Here is a 20,048-nt window from a genome sequence, read left to right on the forward strand (position 1 = left end):
AGCAGCAGATCTCAAGAATGTTCAGTAGGAAGCACAGTTTCAAATAGGAGAGGTTGTTTTTATTCTGGAAAGGGTGAATGGAGAAATTCACACTGGTGAGCTGTTTGCCTGCCTATGGGACAGACAAGGCACCAGAGCAGTGATTTATGTTACTTTCCCTGAAGGACTAAAGCTTGTGATGTTTTACATCCTCTTGCAGTTGTCTCATGGCTGATTGACTGCATGAACATCCCAGTCTTGAAGTTTTGCTTTAATTGGTGGGGCCGTGAGTGTGAAGGCAGTGACATCAGAGCACTTCGAACTGTGACAAATAACTAGTGTTAGGCTGGATGCAGCAAGGCTGCAAGAAGGAGTTAATTAAATGGACAATCAGCTATCACATGCTTGTCTCCTCTTCTGTAGAGACAAAAGTGCCCTGCTTTAGTAGACGAGTATGTCTTGGGAGATATTTCTGTAGTGAACAGCTCTTGTAAATTGCTAAGCTGTATTTATAATCCCTTAATTATAAACATTTTAATTCATCTATAATCTGGCAATGACCCATATTCATTGCAAAATCAGTGCCTCTTTTAAGCAACACTGCCATGTTTTATTACCTGGATAGGAATTATCATTTCTTTCTGTAACAGCTGATTGTTTTTCCCTCTTGTTTTTTCCTTTCTCTTCTCTGTAGTTTACGCTTATTCCAGAAATTTGACACTTTCCGGATCCTAGTTTGTGGTGGGGACGGAAGTGTTGGCTGGGTTCTCTCTGAAATTGATAGCCTCAACCTTCACAAGCAGGTACCTGCCCCAAGAGCTTGGTTGGATGAAGGAATGGAGTAACAACAGCATGGGCTGAGGAGGACTTTCCTTGGTCTTGCAGATGTCATTTGCCCCGGGACTGAAGCTGCTGAAAGCTTACCATAGCAGTGCTCTTGCACCAGTTTCCTTTAAGAAATTAATCCAGTAATGGGGGCTTAATTAATGGGATTAATTCTTTATGCCTGTCTCCAGTGTTTCTCCACAAGATCCAGCTTTTGGAGTAGCTCTGAGTATTCCTGTTCTATCTCCAGCAGACACATGCTCTGAAAGGGCTGTGTTTAGAAAACTTGGGAGTTCCACATGGGTTGTGCTCTGTTCCCTTTAATTCTCGTGGTGTAGTATCTGAGTCTTGGGGATAGGCAGAAATTTCACTGGGGTGGAGATATCATACAGTCTTTTGCCTGGGAGCTGTCTGTGCTAATTTTACAGAAACACAATGGCACCACCTGATGGCTAAATATAAACCTCTAGGAGATTTACTACAGGGAGGTGCTCCTTGAGATGGCAGGTGTAAAATGCTCCTCTCCCAATTCATAACCAAAAGTAGAGGAAATTTTTTCCTTAATTGTATGCTTTTCTGGCTGTTTTCCCCATCCAGTTACTTTCTCCCACCAGGGTGGGATTAGCTGTTTCACAGTGACTGGTGTGTGAAGGAATCAGTCATGTTACCCATGGCTTTTCCTGGCTTGTGTTTCCCCATTTGAATATCACTTTTGTTTTCCTTTTCTCTAATGCAGTGCCAGCTGGGAGTGCTGCCCTTGGGAACAGGGAATGACCTTGCCCGTGTTTTAGGCTGGGGTTCTGCTTGTGATGATGACACCCAGCTCCCACAGATTCTGGAGAAGCTGGAGAGGGCCAGTACCAAAATGCTGGACAGGTGAGTAACCATCACTAATATCATCTGCTCTTCAGGAGTTGTGTGAAGATATCCTTCCAAGTAGAACAGGGCAGTCCTGACTCTGCCAAGCTTCTGGACCTCTTGCTAATGCCAGATAACTTTTTGTCATTGAGAATCTGCTGTCACCCTCTAGCAAGAGAAAGTGCTCTGGCTTTCCATGTCTCTGCTGCAAAACAGTAACAAGTGAAACTACCTGGATTCCAGTGTCCTCTCTTCTGTCTCAGAGTTCTCATCAATTGAATTTATCAGCCTTTGTACTAGTTTGGAAATAAACTTCTGTTGTAACTTAAGACAGCCTTAAAGTAATGACTTTTTTTTTAAAGCAATTTCTTCTTGGTAAATTGAAACTAATTTATCTTGAGCTTGGCTTAGAAATGAAAGCCAAATGCAGAAGTGGATGTCAACCTTTGGTGTTGATGTGTCCTGTATATATCTTTGTACATATAAAACTGTCTCATGTCTTTAGAGCTGCATCTTGGCACCTCTTATGTTAAATCAAGTAATGCCAATGGAATTTTTTTGGAGAGGGAAGGAATATAGGGATGTTCCCTGTGCTGTAGAGTACTTGTTCATAGTATCATCCTTCCTTCTTCCCCAGTTTAGCCCTTCTGTATTTAGTTTTAGCCTTTCTGTATTTCTGCCACTCTATGGCTTGTTTATATCAGTGATGGCTTCCCAAAGTGCAGTTTGTTCTGCTTTGAAGTTCTAACCTGTTACGTTTGTATAACAGAGGAAACCATCTGCATTGTAGTGACAAGTATGATTTTCAACAGGTGGAGCATCATGGTGTATGAAACCAAACTCCCTCGCCAGGCCTCCACTTCCACCGTCACTGAAGATTGCAGTGAGAATTCAGAGGTACCTCTCAGGAGGGGCAGGGGACTGGAGCACCAGCCTTGGATCACACAAGATAGGAGGCAGTGGCTGAGCTCCAGTGGAGCAGAGCTGAGCCATGGGTGTAGCCAGAGCTGCAAAGATCCAGGGCTTTAAGTCAGTGTAGTATTATAGAAAAAGATGGAGGTTGGGTTACCAGAGTCAACAAGCATAATGAGGGATGAGGAGAAGATACTTTGTAATGGAACAGAAATTAAATGACTGCCTTTTATTTGCTTCATGATGTCAAGTTGTTGAAATGGTGGCAAGCTGCATAGCAGTCATGAAAAACCCCAGTGCTTTTAGGTTTGCAGTTGATCAGAGACTCTAAGAACTTAATTGCTGATGATTTTTAGGTTTAGAATTAGTTTCTTCATGAGATTCAGGTCTTCAGTGAGTAACAGCCCTGGACTGTGGAACTTTCTCAGGGCAAAAAGAATCTGTAGAGTGATAAGTACTCTCAGAGGAGCCAGGATTTCACAGCGTATGTTGTAATGCTGGGAAGCAGCACCCCAGTGGCTTCTTTCTGACTGTCAACAGGTGCAAAAAATTCTCTGCTATGAAGATTCTGTGGCTGCTCATTTGTCCAAAATTTTGACTTCTGACCAACACTCAGTGGTGATCTCCTCAGCCAAGTGAGTACTTCGAGGACAACTGCTCTAAATTGCACTGTGAAAATCCTGCGACAATCCTTGCATGATTTTGTTTTCCTCCTTTGTCTAGAGTGCTTTGTGAGACAGTGAAGGATTTTGTGGCTCGAGTAGGGAAAGCCTACGAGAAGGCAACAGAAAGCTCAGAGGAGTCAGAGGTCATGGCCAGGAAGGTAAAATTTGAAAAAAATGTTTGGGTTTCTACTTCTGAACTGTAAAACTGCTCTGTTTGCAGAGAACTGGGATAGCAGCAGTTCAGTTAGCACTAAAAGAATGAGCTACCCAGGCAACTGTTGGTTCTACTCAAATGTTGTTCTTCTTCATGTAGTGTTCTGTCCTGAAGGAGAAACTGGACTCATTGCTGAAGACACTGAATGATGAATCTCAAGCGTCTTCCTCTCTGCCCAACCCTCCTCCCACCATTGCAGAGGAGACAGAGGACGGGGATGGGTCAGGCAGTGCTGGTGACTCTTCAAGTGAGCTTTCAGTGGGCTCAGCATGCACTGCACGGCCCCAGATATTCCGTCCTCGAGAGCAGCTCATGCTGAGAGCCAACAGCTTGAAAAAAGCCATTCGCCAGATAATAGAGCATGCAGAGAAAGGTAAACTGTCAGGAGTCCTGCTTGTCACTTCCTGCAGCCTCTTAAGAAGTATACATTTCCTTTATTCTGGGGGGCAGCACGCTTCGTTATTGGAAGCAGCTTCTTTATTTCCTGAGCAAGAGGAGCTATTCAGTAAGCCTGGCCATTTAGTTTCAGTATCATCTCTGCCAAGCCCACCTTTTGGAAATATTGCTTGGTAAATGAGTCTGAAGTTCAAGGTGTGTTCTCTTCCAGCAGGCTGGTTTAGGAAGTTCCTACCCTCCCACACTGTTAATTTGCATTTCCTGTCTGTCCCCACCCATACCGCAATTGTGTCAGTGCAGCTCTTTGTGTGGCGTGGTAAAACAGATCTGAAAATGTTTGGGGAAAAGGGATTTTAAGTATTTTAATTGTTTCAATCTCTTTATAGCAGAGCCCAGCAAAACATTGCTGTGGTACAACTGCAGGAGAGGGCAGGAACTTCTTCAATGAGCTTTGTCCCTGGGAAAAACTTATAATATTGCACTTTGGTGCAAGTCAGTTCTGTTCTGACGTTAACTTCCTAGGCAGGTGACCCTCTTCTCCATATCTTTACCCTTGTCTCTCTCCAGGCACACATCCCCAATGCTCCAAGGCATTGAAAGGCATCAGTCTCCAAGTGTTAGTCATAAAGTCAGGGGTTAACTGAGACCAAAGGAAGTACTTAACAGATTGTTGCTGGAGATAAAGCAGTGAAGTTGCAGATGTAACATCCATGCACACCCAGGTGTGCGCTCTGAACAGCTGTGTAGTAAGTTACAAATCATTGAAATGTTTGGATTTCCAGCACTGCAGCATTGTATATACCATTTGTTGATGGTAAATAGTGGAAGTCCAGCAAACATGCTGCTTCTGGTGAAGTAGGAGGCCTGGACCTCACTGCTCCCTCACTTTGCTGCTGCTTACCTTAGGCCAGCTGATGTTTATGGAGTTCTTTTGGAGCCCAAGCAATTTGCTTAATCCAGCCAGAACTGGAGAACTGTTCCTGTTTCTGCTATGTGAGTGGGTTGAACTGCTTCGTGGGCAGTTCTGATGAACTACAGGGTCAGCAGAAGGGACGGGAACAAACTGAAAGAAGCGAGTGAGCTGGTAGAACAGCTGAGGGCATTCACAGCTGTGCCCTGGCAGGGGCTGCTGGGGAAGAATGCTTTGATTGCATGCAAAGGAAATCTTGGTTTCTTTAGGCAGTGTGCTAGCGTTCAAATCTTACCAGCTTTTGAGCAAACTCCAGTTACGTTTCAGATGTATTTGTTCAACTTTTCCAAACTGTTTTTTTTCTTCCAGAGTGTGCAGGCTGATTCTTTCCTCTGGTTGTATTGGTTTTTACCGACTCCTATTTTCTTTCTTTTTGATTATATGTGTCTAAGTTCCCTTTTTAAGTGCCTTATGTTATTGCACCACTACAGATTAAACAAACAGGAAATTCATTAATTCTTTCATGTCTGTCTGGTTAGAATTCCTGGCAACATCTAAGTGCAAATAAATGGAAGCCCATCACCTCTAGCACACTTTGCATCTCAGGATGCCTGAGTACCTGTGGCATTAAAAATAGACACTTCTATTTAGAGCCTCAGCTAAAGAGCTCAGCAAAGTAAACAAGGAGGCTAAGCCAGCCTGGTTCTGAAAGCTCTCCAGAGCAGAGCTGAAACAAATGATAAAGGAAAGCTTTGTGTTGTTCCTGTTCTTTCCTTTAAGGAATTGGGAATTTAGGGTCTCATCCTGTTGTTATTGACGTGAGTGGAAGGTATTCCTTGCCAGAAGAGCTGTGAGGCACTCACCTACTTTATCTCTTCATACAGCTGTAGATGAGCAGAATGCCCAGACCCAGGAGCAAGAGGGCTTCCTCCTTAGTCTCTCAGCCTCTGAGGAGGGCAAGGAACTGAGGAACGAGGATAAGATTTCCATGCAGTCATCACACAGCAGCAGCTATGGAGTGTCCAAGGGGAGGAGCCAGAGGAAAGGTACTGCTCTGGGGCTGCCACCATGCAAGTCTTGCCTGTAGATTACAATTCTGTTAGTTGTAAAAAGGGAAGGAGGTGTTATGTGTATTACCTTCTGTCCTCTCAAGTTTTTGCATGTTTGCTCTTCAGGCCTTGCACACTTCTCTGTTCTAGCATATGTATTATACACCTCATTTTTTGCTACATCGTTTATGGCTGGTCCATGATCTTAGCATATGAAGCCTAGGATTCAGAAATTTTCTTGCACCTTAACAGTAATCTGGATTCTCTTGACTTTCAGTGCTTGGACAAGGACAGTCTTGAGCACTTTTCATGTTGTCCTTTGCAGATGACAGAGAACAGCAGCCAGTTTGCTTTAATAACTGTGTTATGTGAGTAATTTGTTTGAGACCCCTGATCACTGCAGATACATTTGGAACTTCCCCTGCGTATTGATTTGCAGCCACATACCCTGTCTGTTGTGCTGCTGGCACCAGCTTTTTCTCATCTCCATTTCTAATATTTTTCTTGTGGCATTTTGGTACTTCCAATCAGCAGCACATATGTGACACCTCTGTCTCTTAATGACTGGTTCTGTCAATTCTTTGTTTTCTAGGGGCTCAAGTGTTTTGCTGTTGAGTGATTCCTAACCCAGTCTTGCTGCTTGGCCTGTGCTGGTCTGAATCACAGCACTATGTTTGTCAATAGCCAAGTTTGTGTTGTGTTTTACAGCCTCCAAGTCTCCTTGTGAAAGACTAATAAACAAAGGAAGTTTGTCGCTGGGCAGCTCTGCATCCCTTCCTCCCCAGACAGGAAGCCGGGACAACTTGCCAATGCTGAACACAAAAATCCTCTACCCAAGTAAGTGTAACACCCACCACTTCCCACCAAGGCAGCCAACTGGAGCATGGGTGACTGCAGCACAGGCTACAGTCCCCATGTGAAAACACGAGATTGTCCTGCCAGATGCCCTTTCATGCAGGGCCAACCATGAGAGAAATCCCTTTGTGGATAACTGCAAGCTGAGGCTTCGAATGAGCTGTAGTGGTTTCCAGTTTGTAGCTAAGACTTGGACACAGATTTTTATTAATTTCATGAAATGGCAGAATTTTGATGCCGATTGCAAGGAGATACTTACCTCAAAGTAACCATGAGAAGGGGGAGATGATGCTGTTGGGAAAGGTTTCTGAGGAATGGCAGCCATAGGTTGGGAGCAGCAGTTCCTTTATGTGAAGCTGAAGTGACTGGAAGTGCACAGACCCAGCAGAATTCCCACCTGCCACATGATGTGCAGCAACTTCTCCCCATCACTGTAGCAGTATCTTTCCATCTCTTCACCTAAATTACTTGTTCAAATTGCTCCTTCTGGAAGCAGATTTCCTTTCTCTCTGACAAACCTAAGATTTGTGGGTCACCAGTTAATAATTTAAGAAGCAGAAGACAATTCTTGAACAACTCGATCATAGCTTCAGTCCAGCTCCTTTCTCTCTTACCACTCTCTCAGGGATATTGCATGTCTCACTCTGGAACATAAAAGCCGCTGCAGAGAGTACTCTCCTATTTCCCTTTTCCATGTTTCTATATATGTGTGCTGCTAGCCTTAGGCAGAAATCCTTTCTGTCAGGCAGAAACCCTGCAGGCAGCCCTAGAAACCCTTCTTGTCAAAAGAACTAACCTTTGGAGTGAAAGCAAGCACTAAGGCTATTTGCTTTTTTCATGAATGACAGGGAAGAATGTATCAACTCTTATCTTGTCTGTGAGACTTACCTGTTCTCTGTTTATTATTAATCATTCTCTTCTCTGTGGTCAATTTTCCTACAGATATCCGTCCTGGCATGTCAGGTTCTTTGCCTGGGAGCTCTGTCATCAGCCGATTGTTGATCCATGCTGATCCCTTTAACTCTGAGCCTGAAAATCTGTGAGTATGCTCAAGAGCTTGAAGGGAGGAAGTGGGCATTTGCAAATGGACCTCAGCAGAGAGGGGCATTAGTTTATGGACCAAAGTAATGGACTACAGCAGCTTGGAGTTACATAAATGGATCCATACGCTGGACTCTATGGCTTAAGGATCAGCTTATGGAGTTACACATGCAGTGACATATCTGATAAAGTTGGGCTTGGTGGTCTTTTCCAATCTAAATGATTCTATGTGAGATATGCACCAAATGGTACTGAGACTTATGAATGGAAGCTTTGTTCTTCTGTTTGGCAGTGAATGTTACACAGAGAAGTGTGTCATGAATAATTACTTTGGAATTGGACTGGATGCAAAGATTTCTTTGGACTTCAACAACAAACGTGATGAGCACCCAGAGAAATGCAGGTGGGTTTGGTTTTAAATGGCCTTTGGATTGATGCCAAAAATTACTGACCCACTTCATGCTTCTTTGTGGTTTTGAAGCTGATTGTGTACAATGTGCTGAATAGGTGTATTGTCTACATAATGCTCCTTCAAGGTTTGAAATCATGATGGAAGAGATAAGTTGCTGATTTTTTACTGATTCATAATGCTTTAAGGTATTTAAGTTGCCACACTGGTGCAGATTTAGCACATTGGTTCTATTTATGTCATCTCACCTACAGATTTTTCTCCTGTGCTTGCTATTTAGCTATGAGAGAAGCACATCTCAATTCTAAATGTGACAGAGGCTGGTTTTGGCGTTGATCCTGACTCAATACAAACCAGAGGTTTGGTCTTTTGAATAGCTGAGCAACTACAGGATGCTTTGTGTAGCCTGGGATTGGCTACATTTGCTGTATATGAGCTAATAGAGCTGATGTCCTGGTGTATGAGATAGACAAGTTCTGTGCCAGGGCAGTCTGTGTATGTTTCTGGTAGCGTCTGCTACTCATGCTTAATTCCTACCTGACGTTTACTTAAAGGAAGTAGTTTCCTAGCACAGTGACCACTTGGAGCAATCGACCCTTTTGGAAGCAAAGCACCTTTGTGGTTTAGGATGTAGCAGGTAGCATTTCAGTGTGAAGTTTTTATTCCTTCTTAGTGAAAAGATAAATGTCTGTGCTGACTTTTTCTCTTTTTGTTTGCCTCCTTAGAAGTCGTACTAAGAACATGATGTGGTATGGAGTATTGGGGACCAAGGAGCTGCTGCACAGAACATATAAAAACCTGGAGCAGAAAGTCTTGCTAGAGGTGAGGAATTAGCTGTTTTTCTGTTCCTAAGACTGGGATGCCTAATTCCATCTCTTTCAGGCACCGTGATTTGGCATGGTGATTTGGTGACATTTGCCTGAAACAATGTACTTGGCTATATGTCACCCTGAGCTAACTAAAAGTGGCTTTTCCTGGTTCTGGAACATAACTTGTATTCTCAGCTCATAAAGGAAGAAGTATCATCCTGCTGGAAAGTATTTGCTGTTTCCAATTCAGTGTTCAGCATGGATAAGATTGTTATGTTCCATGTGGTATCTCATGTGAACACATCATTTTAGATGGTGGGTACAATGGAGAGCTCTGAATTTAATTGTGCTATAATGTGCATCCAATTGGAAAAGAAATATTTTTGTATAGGTTATCTACAGCATAAACAGGTAGCTTGCAGGAGAAGACCTCATCACATGGATGTTTCAGGAGTTTTATTCCACTTTCTAGAGAAATAAATCAAGAGGCTTTGCCAAGCCTCTAGGGTGTGCCCTGTTCCTGTTAGAGGAAAGAAGCAAGAGTATCTCTCTAAAATCCGTGTTTGCCAGAAGATGTTGCTTGTGAAGCTTGAGTGGATACCTTCTACTGTTCTAGGCCAAGAATGAACAGGAAGAAACCTGAATTAATGTATTACTAAGATGATGCTGGCTGTTTTCTGTTCGCAGAGCATGTGCTCTGGCAGGAGGGTCTCTCTCCTGCTGGGCTGAGAGTAGTGTTGCCTTCATTTCTGTGCAGTGCGATGGGAGGCCAATCCCTCTGCCCAGTCTCCAGGGGATTGCTGTACTCAACATTCCCAGCTATGCAGGAGGCACCAACTTTTGGGGGGGAACCAAGGAAGATGATGTGAGTATTCTCTAAGACCGTACAGGAAATGTTTCTACTTACTGTTGCTTTTGAGGTCACAGCCTCTGGAAATTGTGCTTGGAAGAAGAGGGCAGGGGGCCTGTCTGCATGCACTTTCTGTTGGATGTGGCTGAGATACTGAAATCCAACCTTGATCAGCTTTCATACCCAGCCAGTCTATAATGATTCAGAATAAAACATCACCAGAGCATTTGGACCTGCAGAATGCTCTTTAGATTGACCTTGTCTCCACAGAGAAGTAAAGAGAAGTAAAGGCAGCTAGATTCACGCAGAAAAATTGTATTTTTTGGAAATGGAGGCCCTACTCGCAAAAGAAAAATTATTGCTTTGTGGCCTACAGCCTTCATATCTGCATTATACTTTAGCCATAGGAAGTCTCCTTTTTCTCCCTCCTAGCTCATTCCAGATCTTCACCTTGTTGTTGATTTTATACAGATTAAAGAGCACAATTGAAAGCCAACCCCCAGGTTGGCACCAGTAAGGGTTAAAGGAAACCTCTTCAACAGAGCTGTGCCTCAGCCAAATTCTCTCTCCCTTGTGTGTGGCAGACATTTACAGCCCCTTCCTTTGATGACAAGATTTTGGAGGTGGTAGCCGTGTTTGGTAGCATGCAGATGGCAGTGTCACGTGTGATAAACCTACAGCATCACCGGATTGCACAGGTATCAGCTGCTTTTGTGAGCTCTTCCGGCCTGCCCTCTCTCCAGCTGGTGACTTTGTAAAGCCCTTCTTTCTGCTCTCTCTGGTCCATGGAAAGAGCATCCACCAGGGCTGGAAATGGACATGCTCAGGGGCAATTTGTATATGGAATTGTTTGCTAGTATTCATTGTAGTAGGAGTTAGACCAACAACTCAAATACAGATTAGTCCAAAGACAAAGCCGGTGTTCCCCACTCCTCAAGGGTGACGTGTGTCCTGCTGCCCAGACATGTGTGCCTCAATTAGCACCAAAGCTGCAGCACCTGGGGAGGGGGCTTTGGAAAGACAGAGATGGCTTATGCTTTTGGAAAATCAACATTTTAGAGCTTTTCTGATCCAGTCACTCCTTGCAGTGCCGGACAGTAAAGATAGCAATCCTTGGAGAAGAGGGAGTTCCTGTGCAAGTGGATGGAGAAGCCTGGATCCAGCCTCCAGGTTACATCTGGATTGTTCATAAGAACAGAGCACAGACCCTCACCCGAGACAGGGTAAGAGCATCCTGAATTCCCTGTGCAATACACACGTGTTTCGATGGCACATATTTCTGGAGAGCATGGCAAGGACCACACATGAACATTATGTTTGTGAATGCAAGAAGCATATTTTAGTACACTCCATAGACCTTCTGGGAAATAATGTGATTAAACTTGAATTCATCACTTGGGAAATGGCATAAATAAGGTTGTTTATGCAAGCTTATTTTACTTCCTTTTCTAGGTGCCTTGTGACAGTGTTTCTTAACATTGCTTGCATGCTGTTTTTTCCACAGGATGCCTGCCTCGCCAAGTGCTGTGGATTGTCTAGATTCAGACGGTCAATGTTTTAATTTCCCATTATTGTTCAGTATGTGACTTATACCTCATTGACCATGTAAAACAATGTCTTATGCCTTGTTCAGAAGTGCGTGTCGGTCTCATCTCATAATTTTCAAATATATCTGATGAGTACCAGCAGACAAGGAAGCCTCCTTGCTCTTTTGCTGTATGATTGAGCAGTGGTCAGACAAAGGAAGGGATAAAGACCCTTCTGTGGCACAGATAGACTTTATGATTTCTCCCAACTCTGTGACTGTCCATGCATAAACAGTTCAGTTGATAGCAGGTGTTCATACTTTTCAGCATAACACCCCTTTACCCAGCTTCCAGAGAAAATCAAAGTCCTCTGCAATGGACTCATCTGCTGAATAATAAGGAATATCACAAAGGGGAAAATGGAAAGAAGCGTGATATAGGCCTGAGGTACATTGCCTAGCAGGGAGTTAAAAATATGACAGTGTGAAAAGAAAGCAAAGGTGGCCATACAAAGCCCCTGTCATGGTAGAATGGGGCACCAGAGACCTCTTACCTGCGAGAGCAGTGGGTGTTGATCATAGAACCACAAAATGGTTTGGATTTGAAGGGACTTTAAAGGTCATCTAATCCAAGCCCCTGCCTTGGGGAGGGACACCTTCTGCCTGGTTGCTTTAAGCACCAGGTGGCTTAAAGCCCCGTCCAGCCTGTGGTATAAATGTTGCCAGAGATGGGGCATCCACCACTCCTCTGGGCAACCTGTGCCAGTATTTCATCCCCCTTATTGTATAAAATCCTTCCTTGTATCTAGCTGAATCTATCCTCTTTTGAGTTCAAAGAATGTCCTGTCAGCTCTGATGTGAATGTTGTGGAGAGGAGACAGGAATAGTGCACACAATCTTTTGTGAAGGGTAAGAGAGCATCTGAAGCATCACACTGACACTTGGAGGGAGACTGAAGGAGATAGCACAGAGAGCAAGAGAGAACAGGATTGCTGCTGTAAAGGTAAAGGGAGGGGAAAAAAGGAGAGGTAGCCTATGTGTGGGCACGATGGGAAAGGTGGCATGAAGCACAAAAGATGGAGAGGATGAAGTAGTCCCTTGTGAGTGTGCTGTGTGTTGGGCCATCAGAAGCCATAGCTATGATTGTGCCAGCCCATTCCTAGTTGCCTACCAACTTGGTTTTGCAGTCATGGAATTGCTTCTGAGGAAGAGGTTCGTTTTGCAGTTGCACACTCAACTTTGTCTCAACTTATCCTTGTTTTTCCTACTGTCCTTTTAAAAGTCATTGCATGCCCCTTCTTTCACAGAGCAAACCTGTCCTATTCAGTTGAGGTGGGGTCCTCCCTTCATGCATATGACCCTGTACATTTGGTAACATTTTTCAAATGTGATTTGGGATATATAGTTTCCTAAACTGAAGATGGAAAAACTCAAATTCCTTTATTTGGCCTCATTTGGACCACTGAAGACTCATCAGCAAGAGTGAGATCAGCAGGTAGCTTGCACTGAGCTGGCAGAGCCTGGTTTTCCAATATCAAGGGCCATAGGGGAGGGGAGTGCTTTACCATAGGCCTCCATAGTTTTCATTTTCACCATGTTCAATATTGATCCTTCTACACTGGATCTGTTTTGCTTCTTCCCATATCACTAGCTGCTGCCCACAGGAATATCAGTAAGGTTGTGAATGGGTCAGGTCCTAGCTCTGAGTTCAGCTGCTTGGCCTACCAGTTCCTAGGGAAGCCTAGTTTACTTCCAGATAAGGAGGAGCCTTGAACATTTTTACTTTCAAGCTCTGAAGTGTCACAGTAATACTGAAGTCTAAAGGTGATACAGCTGCTCAAAGAAAAGGCTGCTACCAGTAGGGAATTCGTTGGATTTTGTAAGTCTGGCCCTCAGAACTGCCCAGTAATTTTGACTAAAATGATGCTTAAGCAGAAATTCAGCCAGGGCAAGCATGTGGTACGGAAAACTTCATCCCAGACAGCTAGTTAGTGAAGTTATAAGCAACTTAACTACTGGGCCCTGCAGTAAAATGTGCCTGCACCAGATCTACATATTTTACAGGCATAGGCACAGTCACTAGGTTTTTAAAGGAGCTTTACAAGGTGCCTTATAGTTTGCTTGCTGTGTTTTCAGGCATTTGAGAGCACCCTGAAGTCTTGGGAGGACAAACAGAAGTGTGAGTTGTCACGACCCTCCTCTTTCTCTCTGCAACCAGAGATCATGTCTGAAGAAGAATCCACCCAGATCATCCAGTTTGGTCAAGCTGCAGGTGCTCTGATCCACAGGTGTGACTTAACTTGCTTTTGGTGAATAGAGCCTCCTTTAGGGCCTGAAGTTCTTGTCTTGCTTCCTGTGTCTGGAGATTTTCCTATTCAGTCTTACCTACTGCATTGCTGGTCCCATGTCACTGGGAGTAGCATCATTCATCATTCAATGTCCCCGCTTAACAAGAACTGAAGCTGAATAAGCTTTCTTAGGCCATTTTGAACAAAAAATGTTACTTTTGTGAGCAAACATGGATCCTTTAATCCCGCAAGAACCTGTTACCTTTGAATACAAAGTAGTTTTTTTCAGAAAAGAAACAAAAACCTCTCAAGGAGCTCAGATGACAGCCTGGATTCTTGTAACCCTGATGCCCAGCAGAAATTTTTGTACAATGCCCAGAATGTATGCTTACCTGCTCATCCTTTAGTCAGGCATTCCTTTGGGCTTCTGAGAGAAAATTCCCAGTCATTAGAGAAGGTTGCTATAAGTGCAGCTGCCTTTCACATCACCCTGGTTATACTAAAGTATCTGGGTTGTATTTCAAACTGATCCCAGTTTGTGTGCAGAATTGAACATCTTGTGCCTGCAAGAGCTGCATTTCCTTGCCTGTGCATGCTCAGTGTGGCAGGAGAAGTGCCCTGCTTTGCCAGAGGCTGCGCCTCTGCCATAATCCTGGCTCAGCTTGTCACTTGGGAGGTGTTAAAATGGGGTACCCAGTCAGGAGAGATCTCCTGCTTTGAGCATATGCTAATACAATCTGTAATTCTCTCTTTAGCATTCGGGAAATAGCTCAGTCCTATCAGGACATGGAACAGGAGCTTGCCCATGCTGTCAATGCCAGCTCCAAGTCTATGGACAAAGTCTACGCTAAATCCAAGTCTACAGAGGTACTGCTACTGTTCACTTCGCATCTCCCATTTTGTCCTTGCTCCAGAGCTCTTGGTTTTCCATTCTGACTGACCAGAAGTAGGCCTTGCTATTCTAAGACTTCCCTTTTGACTGCTTAGACCTCTGCACTTCCAAGCTTAACTTGTACATTAATTGCTTCCCTTCAGGGTCTGAACTGCAGCCTTGTTGTAGAGATGGTGAATAATGTCAAAGCCCTGCACAATGAGACAGAGCTGCTGCTGGCAGGCAAGATGGCACTGGTAAGGAGCACAAAGCAGGAGGAAAAAGCAGCCTCACTTCCTCCCCTCTCCTCCTGTTGCCTTAGCCTAGCATTTTGCTGGTCTTGGACTCTTTATGTCAGTTTAGATGTTATCATCCAGGAGTCATTTGCCACAGAAAATTTTGCTACATGAGTGTGCTGTGGAGCTTGGAGCTCAGAAAATATAAGAATTATTGACTTGGTCTGGGCAGAGTACCTGCTCTGCACTTCCTTTCAAAAGGAGGAACTGCTATGTTAGCTAGGAATTTCAAGGCAAGGGCCTGGCTGTGTGTTCTACCATGAGGCTTTTAACTCTGCCTTCCTTCTATTCCTGATCCAGCAATTAGATCCTCCACAGAAGGAGCAGCTCCAGGCAGCCCTGGCAGACATGGACCTCCAGCTGAGGAAACTGGCAGACATCCCTTGGCTGTGGCAGCTTATGGAGCCCTGTGATGAGGAGGTGAGGAGGACAGAGGCCATTTCCCTAGCCATTCTCTTTTTCCCTAGTTGGCTCTGTGTGTTTGGCTTCCTGTTACTATATGACTGATGTGAGAAAAAATATTAAGAAAGAAACTTGACTCGCTAGGGCTAAAGAAAGTAATTTCTTGCTAAGATCCCTTGCCTAACATGACATCAACTTTCTCTTTCTCTTCCTTTTCTGTCTTGAGCAGAATGAGTTTAGAATTTTTCTTCCTTTCTTACAAGATCATGGAGCTGAGCTGATAGTGATTGTTGCTCTTAGTCCATTCCAATCAGTTTATGACTGTGTGCTTGATTTTCCCTTTCTGTTCTTGCAGAACCAGATGCTGGATTATTCTAAACGCAGCCGCAGTGGCAAATTCCGCCTGGTAACCAAGTTTAAGAAGGAGAAGAACAACAAAAATAAGGAGACTCACAGTAGCATGGGATTGCCGGGTACCAAGTCTGCTCGTTCATTGTGTCTTTTTGTCACATCAGTGTGGTCACACCATTACCTGGTCCTGGTCTGTTTCCTCACACATCCTCTCCTCCTGTTTCACCTGCATCTGCCTCTTGCAGGTCTAGTCCATCTTTTTCATGTGGAAAAATAACTTATTGCTCCCTTGTGAGTCATGGTCCCCCTGTACCATGCAAACATTCTTGAGCAGGAACAAGAGGTACCCTCTGAAGAATTCTTCCCTACAGTGTACAGATTTTCAGGGATAGTTCAGAGGGTGCTTAGGGAAGTGAATTTGAGAATTTTGGCATTTTAAGTATAAAAATGACTGCGGGGCCCAAGTCCGTGTAACTCCAGTCTTTTCACTGCTTGTTCTCTATGATACAATAAATGATATTTTTCTCATTGATTCACCTTCAGGCTTTAATCAAGTTTCGTCTAATTGGCTAGGGATCAGCATCACTACAGGTGCTCCCTGACCTTTAATCAGTATTGGTCAGTAGATAAAAACTGGCCATGAATCAACAAATTGAAATTCAAGACACTTTCTCTCTAAATTGATCTTGTTGATTGTTGGTTTGTGCTCTCCTTATGAAGGCTTTCTTCCAAAATTCAGAAGTATGGCCTGTTCTATTGGCTCTTGGGTCCTGTCCTATGCCATGGTCTTGTGGGTACAGTCTCCTGTCTGACAGGCTGGTGTTCATTCACTGCCTCCCAAAAAAACTGGGACACTTTCTTATTCTCTTATTTAGAGACTGTGCAAGAAGGTGGAAGTCTAAACCCTTCCTCTCTCTCTCAGACTTGGGGGAGAGAGGTTGCCATTTTGTTTACTGAGCACAAGTGGTTGTACATAATAATGTGCAAACTAATCTGTGCTGTGATTCTCCATCATATGTTTTATTAATCTGTTGTTTTGTACACAGAATTTACACAATGAATTTACTCTTCTTAAACTTGGGGGTAAATTTGAAAAAAGTTATGCCCATCAAAACAAATATGCACTTCCTCCTGGCTGTACTGCAGCACGCCTCTTCTTAAGAGAAGATCTCTTACCTTTTTTTGCCCTACCTCCTTCATTCAAGATTGAAGGTTGTGCTGCCCTCCCTTTAGTTAGAGGCTGTGGTCCTGCTTGCCCTCCTCCTCCTCTGGCACTGAGTGCTGTGGTGTCCTCATCTCTCCCTGTCTCCTGGGGTTCTGGGTACTCAATGCACTCCTGCTTTTCCATCTCTAACAGTTCACCTCTGGGGAACGGAGGAGGTTGCGGCGTGGCTTGAGCACCTCAGTCTTTGTGAGTATAAGGATATCTTCATCCGCCATGACGTCCGGGGCTCTGAGCTCCTGCACCTTGAACGGAGGGACCTCAAGGTATTTTCACGGTCGGCTCATGAGAAATAGCCAGCTGCATCTGCATGACCTCCTGTGCTGAATGTGCTTGGAAGTGGTCTGCCTGCTGTTCATTCCAGGTGCCTTGGCAAGATGAACAGGTTGACTACAGCCTAGTTTTATTTTCTCACCGTTTTGGTTCACCTGGTTTTTAATAGCAGGGAAGTAGAAGAGCTGGTTGAGGGATCACCTGTCCAGTTCTGCCACAGCTTCCTGGAGATGTGGTACAGTCCAGCACACAGATTGCCAATAGTGTTCTTGAGAGTCTGCTTTTAATGGTGGAAGTTTTTCTCAGCTACTCTACCATCTTTGCAGAAGGTGCTGTACTTGGGAAGATTTGGTTCTTACCATGCAGTGACTGGACAAATAGATCATCACATTTCTTTGTTACAAAAAAAAAGTGATTGTGCACTTTGATGAGGCTTATGGATGGAGAGAATCTGTTTTAAGAGGGCTTAACAACGACATCACACAACTTTTCATCTCCTCACCAGGAGACATTGTTTCTACTGGGAAATTGAAAGTGATGGTTCTTTGCCTGTGCAAGAGACTTGTGTTATCATTCTGGTGACTTGCATAGAGCAGGAAAACACTGGGTTTTTTGAAGTAGTGTGTGGCATTTGTTCAATGCCCCTTGAATCTTTATTTATCATTTTGACCATCTTCCCATGGTGAGGTTTGCTGTAACCTGTGTAGTTGACCGTCTGCACGTCATCCACCTACAGCCTGTGTTTGTTGCATGGTACCCAGCTATCATATGTGACTGGTTAGATCTTCCTGCATGTTTTGGCTACTAGCTTAGGTCCTTGACATCGTGTGCTCTTTCTGTTCTCACAGCCTTTGACAGCCAAAGTAATTTGTGTTTCTGACTAACAGTCTGCAGTTGTTCCTCTGCATTGCTCTGTGCCTGCACTGCATTCCTTAGTAGCTTTTTGACATGTGGTTTGAGGCTCTATATATAACCCTCAGGTTTGGAATTTTTCTGGTTGGTTTCCTCCTCTCTTTGTAACTGGCTGACTAGTTTGTAACTGTTGCTTGGCCACCAAAAGGAATTTCTCTCTGCCTTTCTCTGAAAGTAAGGTTTTCTTTTTTCTTCCAGGACCTGGGTGTGACCAAAGTGGGTCACATGAAGAGGATATTGCACGGGATCAAGGAGCTGAGCCGGAGTACTCCTGCCAGCGAGGCTTAGCCTCTGTTTTCACAGCCTGTGTCTACCATTCTCCCTAACTGCACAGCAGTCACCTCACAAAGCAGATGTGCTCACAACTATCTCTGCTGAACAGCCAAATTTTAGCTGTTCAGAGCTCATATCAACCAAGCATGGTGCTACTTTTTCCTGTGGGGTATGGCTATATCCACTGGAGAGGCGCTTCCTCTGCCGTTGGCAGAACCTCCTGGAGAGAACTCAATCGCTGTTTGAAGAGCCATGTCCTGTATCGTGGGAAGTTCTGGTACCAGGGACAGTGCAGGATTCCTGAGAACTGCAACACAGATACCTTTACTGGATAACTTCATCACAGTAGAATCATTCAGGGCAAAAGATGTATTGGCCAGTCTTAGTTCAGAAGCATCTGACAGTCTTTTCAGACACAAAATGTTCCTTCTCATCTGTGTGTCACACCTGTATTTAGCATATTTAAGTGGGATAAAACTTCTGCTTCTTACTAATCCCTTTTGAATGTATCTGTAGTTGTGTGCAATTTGCATTTGAAATTCGAAGCCAGTGCAGACCTCTTCCAACCAATATCCAGTGATTCTCATTCACTCACACTTTTGCAACAGACAGGGTTTGCACCAGCTGGTGGGGCCTTCTGCTGGGCCTGCTCTCCTCTTCCAGCCAGGGGCAATGGTACAACCTTTAGGTTTTCACAAAAAATGTGGTGCTGAGTCATGGACAATTGTTCAGAAATTCCTGGCAGTAAGAAAAGAAAATTCTGGAGAGCCAAATGATTACAGGAGATCAGCTCTGACATTCCTTCTTCTGAATTCATCTTTGGGAGAACAGATAAAAGGGAGAGGAAAGCTAATGAGCTGTTTGGACTGCACAAGAAAAGAGATACAGGACAACTTGCTTCATCCTGGGGGTGGGGGTGCAGCATGAGTGGCAGTGGCCAGGTGTAGTTTAGTGCCACTTTTGTGGCTACAAACATGAGAGCTGTTTCTTTACTTCAGCTTGCAGTGTAGAAAACTATTTCTGTCACAAAATACGTGATTTAAGTCTAGTACTTGTATCTTTTCACCTGTCTTGGTTTCAGTAGCTTTTCCGTCTTGTTTCTCTTTCTTCCTGCCTTGCTTCTTCACTCCAGGGTGATACAAAAGATGAGAGTAGCTCACTTCTCCTGGGCTGTACCCCGAAGAGATTCCTTATGCTATCAAACATTGGGGCTGTAAGAGCACTGAGACAAAGAGAATTGTTACCGAGCAAATGAGCATCATAATGAAAACTGGAATATGTTGATAAATTGCCTTTGGAACCAGCAACGGTGGAGCATGGAAAAATTAGTGCCTCTGAATTAGAGTTTCTAGATGGCTGACTCCAGTTAGGTAACTGTTAAAGCCTAAGACCAGCATGCATAGTTATATCACCATCTTTATTTCTGCAAAGGGAATTTGGCAACAGTCAGTGCTGTAAAACTTGAGAGACAACAGAAATTTTTAATTACTCATAATTTTCTGTGTATTTTTTTTTTTTAATTATTACAGAGTGGCACCTGTCTGACAATGGCAGCAGACAGAAAAGCTCACATACACAGTGGCATAAAAGATAATTTGCTGAGGACATAATTCTTCTTTTTTTTACTTGTAAGGATTTTTATCAAATTGATATCACTTCTCTAGTCTAAAAAAATCAGTCAAGTTAGTTTATGTAAAGATTTGTCAGCTTATAAAGGCTCAGGGCTGATTTCGTTTCAGCTGGACAAAGTCCATTGAATTCCCTAGTATTTCACCAAGAGTTATTCTGACTCTACCTGTCTGTTCTAACAGACACATTCACCCATGTGTCTCATCAGCCTGGTGAGTGACAGGTTTTGCTCAT

The 20,048-nt window shown here is 43.9% G+C and overlaps 1 protein-coding gene across 6 annotated transcripts in view; it reads left to right on the plus strand.

Moving 5' to 3' along the window:
• Positions 1-19,236, plus strand: part of DGKD (diacylglycerol kinase delta) — a 55,380-nt gene extending 36,144 nt beyond the window's left edge. For all 6 annotated transcript variants that reach the window (XM_088170682.1, XM_088170683.1, XM_088170687.1 and 3 more), the window contains 21 exons: positions 674-782; positions 1,541-1,680; positions 2,475-2,559; positions 3,115-3,209; positions 3,298-3,397; positions 3,553-3,826; positions 5,644-5,805; positions 6,517-6,645; positions 7,606-7,702; positions 7,997-8,107; positions 8,839-8,935; positions 9,680-9,787; positions 10,357-10,470; positions 10,861-10,995; positions 13,434-13,585; positions 14,341-14,452; positions 14,621-14,713; positions 15,053-15,172; positions 15,510-15,627; positions 16,863-16,993; positions 18,111-19,236. In XM_088170682.1, coding sequence (XP_088026808.1) covers positions 674-782; positions 1,541-1,680; positions 2,475-2,559; positions 3,115-3,209; positions 3,298-3,397; positions 3,553-3,826; positions 5,644-5,805; positions 6,517-6,645; positions 7,606-7,702; positions 7,997-8,107; positions 8,839-8,935; positions 9,680-9,787; positions 10,357-10,470; positions 10,861-10,995; positions 13,434-13,585; positions 14,341-14,452; positions 14,621-14,713; positions 15,053-15,172; positions 15,510-15,627; positions 16,863-16,993; positions 18,111-18,200 — 2,572 coding nt within the window. In that variant the 3' untranslated portion in view covers positions 18,201-19,236. The remainder of the gene's footprint in view (positions 1-673; positions 783-1,540; positions 1,681-2,474; positions 2,560-3,114; positions 3,210-3,297; positions 3,398-3,552; positions 3,827-5,643; positions 5,806-6,516; positions 6,646-7,605; positions 7,703-7,996; positions 8,108-8,838; positions 8,936-9,679; positions 9,788-10,356; positions 10,471-10,860; positions 10,996-13,433; positions 13,586-14,340; positions 14,453-14,620; positions 14,714-15,052; positions 15,173-15,509; positions 15,628-16,862; positions 16,994-18,110) is intronic.
• Positions 19,237-20,048: the final 812 nt, after the last annotated feature.

Source organism: Sturnus vulgaris, chromosome 10 (genome assembly GCF_052056855.1).
Source record: "Sturnus vulgaris isolate bStuVul1 chromosome 10, bStuVul1.hap1, whole genome shotgun sequence".
Lineage (NCBI taxonomy): Eukaryota > Metazoa > Chordata > Aves > Passeriformes > Sturnidae > Sturnus > Sturnus vulgaris.